Raw genomic sequence first — 6,358 nt, forward strand, 5'->3', positions numbered from 1 at the left:
CATGTGCGGAGCTTATAGGTCTTATGAGAAACGTGTTGTCAAGAAGGTTCTACACCTGTTGTATTCGCGCACGTGACAAAATTAAACTTTGATTTGATGGAGAGGCTGCATATATGGAATCACATTTTATTGACGGAACAGGAGACATGCTTGTCAGTTTGGAATGTTCAGTTGGATTACCATAGCACCCCCCCGGTACGGCAATCAGTGTACTTTTAAATGCCTATCACCCAATGTGAGATATCACGTGTGAGGAATTGTCCTAAGGGATGGAGACAATTCCACAGATCCCGCTCACAATGAAGTACAAGTTACGGGTCAGTGAGACTGATCGTGTGCATTCCAGAATGACGTAGTCTGCAGTCTTGAAATGGATGCAAATTAAATGACCACTAACACTGTTTTCTTTCTGAATGTGAGCGCTTAAGGCCACTATATCCTGTCTTCAAACACGCTTACTGGCTGGATAGATAAACAGCCTATTCGATGGCTCCAAAGGCGATAACAGTACATGGGTGACAATGACCTTGGAGTATGATGGGAAATGACTCTATAGACAACATCATCTCATCCAAAACAAATGTTTTTTCTCCCATAGTGTGTAACCGAAGAAACTAAGGGATCAGTAAAGGCTGGTTGACTGAACTTCTACTTCAGTCAAAATGGCACTTAATCATGAACTGATGTCAAATGGGAGAATAAGTGAACATTTGGAACTAAAGTGGAAGATATGATTRGCCCGTAAAAGAGCAAAGTGTTCCGGTACCTGTCTGCTATTGTCTGCTGTTCATTGATTCCCACGTTGAAGAGCACCGGGTAAACCTGCAACGCCTTGCCCTCTTTGATCTCATGGGGTAACGTCTGGAAGACCAGCCGCGGTAATGGCACTTCTACAGTATAATGGTCGCTGGAGGGAGTTAGGCGGGAGGGAGAGAGGGAGAGGAAGGGAGAATGGGAGGACGGGAAAGAGAGAGAGAGTTGGAGGTATGAAGGAAGTTAGGAAGGAACGAAGGAGAGAGGCAGGGAGGGAGGAGCGAAGCGTGAAAGAGAAAGTGTAAACAGAGKTTTGATATGCGTGGACATCAAAGCATCACATATCAACTATGAAGCACTTTTAACGCTTCAAATCTGAGCACAAGCCTGAACAGAGGCTTGGTGGAGTCTCAAGTTACAGTAAGTAGGATGGCGCAATGTCCACACAACTTTCACTGGGCCTTGACATGGCACTGATTAGCTTGGTCTGATAGTCATATAATACTATGTATCACCCATCTGACAGGTTTACAGCACACGTCAGCATTGAGAGAAATGTGTTGCAACTCCCGTTACTGAGATACAGGATCAGTTGTTTAAACAAACACAGTCAGGCTTAAGTGGAATATTTTCAAATAATGATACAAGTCACGACCAATCAAATACATGTGTTTTATTATTACAATCAACTTGAAGTAGATTAGCCTGGATAACTGGAAATGTCTCARTGTAAGTCATGTGGAAGCTAACCTATTCATTTTTGTCAGATGGAAAATAAATGTTTTTAAGGACTTTTCAACCCTGGTTACCTCCCAAATTCGCTGCAGTATGTCTACTGCTTTCGGAATAAGTAGACTACAATCTACACCCCCTCAATCAGTAGGTAGAATTGGTGAAATAGGAAAAGCTTAATCTCGGTTAACCCAGAACTYTAGTCTCATGTAATCGGTCAGCTGCTCGATTAAGTTCTGGGTCCATACGTGTTAAGAGAAGAGATGCTAGAACGAGGAGCGGAACCAGAACGAGGAGCTCCACCCTCTCTATTTGCAGGTTACAGGCCATATTTAATTTTTTTAAATTTTTCCCCAATTTCGTGGTATCCAATTGGTAGTAGTTACAGACTTGTCTCATCGCTGCAACTCCCGGGAGAGGCGAAGGTCGAGAGCCATGCGTCCTCCGAAACACAACCCAACCAAGCCGCACTGCTTCTTGACACAGTGCACATCCAACCCGGAAGCCAGTCGCACCATGTGTCGGAGGAAACACCGTACACCTGGCGACCTGGTCAGCGTGCACTGCGCCCGGCCCGCCACAGGAGTCACTATGTGCGCAATGAGACAAGGATATCCCTGCCGGCCAAACCTCCCTAACCCAGATGAGGCTGGGCCAATTGTGCGCCGCCCCACGGGCCTCCGGTGCGACAGAGCCTGGGCTTGAACCCAGAATCTCTGTTGGCACAGCTAGCACTGCGATGCAGTGCCTTCGACTACTGCGCCACCCGGGAGGCGCACTCCCCTTTCCCGCACTCCCCAGTGACGAAAAACACACACAGGAACTACTGCTACTCATTTATCCCACCCATCCATCTTACTTGCTCTTCACCAACAGACTAGTGGGATTTACTATCGGTCCAGCATCAAATGGTTTAGCATGTAGTTCCTGTGTATCTGTGATTTATTCCCCACCTGTACCGCCGGGAGGGGAGTTATGTTTTAGCGGAAGATCTGTCCAGAGAGAATTAGGAAAGTATACAACTGATAGAAGCTGATAAAACAATTTGCCAAGTATTGGATCAATAATAATGTATTATCTCTGTATTTACAGTATGATATGATTGTATTGAAGTCCCCAACTGATCTCTAAAAAAAAAAAACTATTTCACACTATGTAATCTCCCATGTAATGACAAAACCACTGGTTAAAGGATGCTGGGTAATAGAGTCTCACCGCCTGCCGATGACTACAGGTTGCAGGTCACAAGGGCGTTCTGTCTGGCCTGGTGCTTGAAGGCCACCGGGCAGGTCTGAGATGCCCACCTCCATGTCCTCCGAGCATGCCAATCTCCTCACCTGTAACAGCAACACCAATTAGTAAATTAGAGGTTACTTCTGTTCACTTGAAGTAGAAATACATTGGGCAACAAAACGGGCAATAGGGCCCAGTTGCATAAAACACCTTAAGTTAATTTCCCCTTATCATTTCCCTTAAAAAGTTTCCTTAACTTTAAGTCAGTTGCACAAATAATTTTAAGTGAGTTCCCCCTAAATTAAGTGAAAGGTTAAGGGTGCCCATGAGGTCCCATTACTGCTTCATTCAGTATGGATATCAATGTAAACAGCATTTAGGGAGGTGATTGTTGCTTAAATCTGCCCTGGTACAAAGGAAAACATAACCAGCTAGCTACTTAGCTAAACAATGGAAGATTAACAATTCATAGCTACAAACCTAGCTGGGTAGTTAGCTAGATACTCTGTAATAGCTTGAAGTACTAGAGTAATATAAACAAGTTCAGAAGAAAGTAACTACGTGAAAAGTGGTTATTATCTATGGCCGTCTCCATGGTAACGATAAATCTTCTTGCAGTACATGCCTTCAAACTATCCCTTACAAAAATGTACCATGCTACTACTACGGTATTTCATTCATAAACCATGGTAATCCTATTGTATTTTCACTAATACCATGGTACAGTCTTAATCTCGGAAATGTACCATGGTTTTAGCCTTGAAGTATGATGGTACTACCATGAAATACCATTGTACCTAAATATGACCACTGGTATTGCATAATTTATACCATGAGTATAGATCTGAATCAGGAAATGTACCATGTTTTTAGCTTGAAGTATGATGTGTACTGCCATGCACCTAAAAAACTACCCATGGTATTGCCTAATTTAATACAATGGTATACGATGTGGATCATGGAAATATAATGGTTTAAACTGCATTACATTCTATCATGGTAATGCACAATATTGACAAATGGTACAAACAATTAAATGGTACCATTTTTATTAATTGTGCGTTACTGTATAAAAGCATGTTATACAACTTCCTGTACTCTTTGTTAGTCTTGAAGGCCTTTCAAATTGGGTAATCCTTTAGGTAAAAGTTACCCTTAGACACAGATCTCGGATGAGCTTACCTTCCCTCAATCCTAAACTCCACTGTTAGGGTGGAAATGCAAAAACAGACCTTAGATCGGTGTGTAAGACAGTTGACTTGACCCACTGACGTACTCACTGTATGCTTAGCAGGCTTTCGAACTGTGCCCACAGCCCACAGTGAGGGGACGCGCCTGAGAAGCCCTTATCCCCTCCCGCGTCGTAGCCTCATGACAAAACCACACGCCAACGGCAGCTAGCTGTACAACACACGCACACAACACACAACACACACACACACCACACACACACAGCAGTCAATAAAAAGCACAATGTCTAAACATTACGTCGCAGGTTCAATCAACAAAGCAAAATGGCACATACTACATAATTTATTCACATCATCCATTTATATTATTATCTCTGTATCCAGTTGGGCAAAGAGCAAGGCATTCACACTAGGCAGTCCCCGCCCCAAAAACCTTGGTCGACCAAAAGTAATCTGTTCTTTCGACCAATCAATTGTTCTACAGTTTTTACGTGCATTTTTCCATATAAAAGATGTGTGTTCAATAAAATCAACTATATGCATTGAGCTTGTCTGATGCTTTAAGCTTACTGCTTGATTAAATAACACACAAATTATTCAAGAGGGAGCCTGAGATCTAGATAACCAGTAGAAAAAAACCTTAACCATTCTCCTCTCGCTCCTGCTGGATTTCGCAGATTCGTCCGTTACTCTCCTGAAGTTGCCGGTAATAAGCTACACGAGGAGTCTGCAACCTTTCTCATGTGGAATGCCAATTTATCTTCCCTTTCTACTGATCTGTGTGCCAGTTATAGTTATTCTATGCACATTTATGTGGAAGACTTCATTTAATTTATATAATAATGTCTTCATTGCAGCCTGCAGATAGAAAATATCATGATAAAAAAAATATCCTATAAATCACATTGGCTATGCATTGCCCTGTTGCAACGACTTGAAACATTGTATCAACTATTAACTTGGTCTGGCTGGAAGCTAATGCTACGGAACTTGCAACATTGTATAAAATATTCGTGGGCCCTAGCGTTTCCAGTGAGCTCGAGACAGACACAGCTGTAGGGTATTTGCGCACGGGATAAGATGCAGTGCTTGACTGGGCAGGAGCTCACCGGAGCTGAGTAGCAGCACTAGAATGTTCTAATGCTTGCAAATATTGTGTCAAAAGTATTGTGGAGCTCTTGCACCTAATATAAACAGTACCAGCACCCAAAATGAGTACCGGACCTATTTAAGTCCAGTCAAGCACTGATAAGGAGTAATCAGGTAGACCTTATTTATGATGTTTCCACCGGATCAGAGCATGACATTTTTCCCTTTCACGCTGAGTGTTACCAAAAAGTAAAAAAGATTTTTCAAATACATTGAGAACTTTTGTCATTCTCAACGGATGTAAAACAAAAAAAAGACTGTTTGCTTGCTGTTTGAGTGAAAAACGTTCTTTGAGAAGCTCCACAGCTCATTAGGGGTGGTGTATTAAGCCAATCAGAAATACTATCAGATCCCCAAACGGGCACATTTATATGCCTACATTTGCAGGCGTATATACTTCTATGCACAATCAGATGCGCGTCCTTACTCAACATGACAGGAACGCTCCGAACAAAAGACAATGAATAAATTGAATTGACAAAACTGTTCAATGGAATGAAATAAACCAAAAGGTGTTTCTCACAAGTTAGCATAGGTTGGCGCCTCTGCAAACAATGTGTCCACTCCGACAATGAGAACAGGAAGACTGGAATAATAATATATTGGAAACATTAACAGAAATTACCATAACCAAACAAACTTTGTATTTTAGAAATGATAGGAATATAGATGGTAAATGTACTACTGGTGATATATGTAATGAAACGGGATATAGACTAACTACCAACGTAAACAATTCACACAATGAAGTTGTGAAAAATGAATGTGCACAAATTGGCGGGAGGAGCTCATTCTGGAGAGAGAAGTGCATTGTGCATCTGGGTGCTGCATGGTCAATCCGACGTCTCATTGGCCATGCAGAAATATGCTGATACGGCCTCTGCGGAAGTCAGGGATCATCATACTTCTTGCGCTTCACAGAGTAGTGAAGAGCTGTTGTGAAGGAAGTTGTCAAGGAAGTGAGTTTGTGTTTATACAGGATGTACCGCCCAAACTACCGTCAACCAATCATGTCAATGCAGAGCTATACAGAGCCCTCTGCACGGAGTGTATGGCGATGTGGTACAGGAGCTCAATTTGGCATCTGCATGCCTCTGGAGGCTCCATAATTGCCTCACACCTTCCATATGGAGCCTCCGACCACATTTTCAGATCAAACATAAATTGGCTTTTAGTCTAGGCCTTCGGAATGGATTAGTCCACTGAGATGGGCACAATTATATTTGTCTTTGTGTAATTACTGAAACCCTTGGCCAAAAATAAAGCAGAGGTCCATGTCATTCCAGTCCCTAATGGGGGTC

The 6,358-nt window shown here is 42.5% G+C and overlaps 1 protein-coding gene across 1 annotated transcript in view; it reads right to left on the minus strand.

Moving 5' to 3' along the window:
- Window positions 1-554: 554 nt before the first annotated feature.
- The window catches only part of LOC112077524 (type II inositol 3,4-bisphosphate 4-phosphatase-like), a gene marked incomplete at its 5' end in the record, with an annotated part of 43,615 nt that continues 37,811 nt past the window's right edge, over window positions 555-6,358 (minus strand). The window contains 1 exon segment of the mRNA XM_070441731.1: window positions 555-907. Coding sequence (XP_070297832.1) covers window positions 670-907 — 238 coding nt within the window.

This window comes from Salvelinus sp. IW2-2015, unplaced genomic scaffold (assembly GCF_002910315.2).
Source record: "Salvelinus sp. IW2-2015 unplaced genomic scaffold, ASM291031v2 Un_scaffold4647, whole genome shotgun sequence".
In the NCBI taxonomy this organism is placed as follows: Eukaryota; Metazoa; Chordata; class Actinopteri; order Salmoniformes; family Salmonidae; genus Salvelinus; species Salvelinus sp. IW2-2015.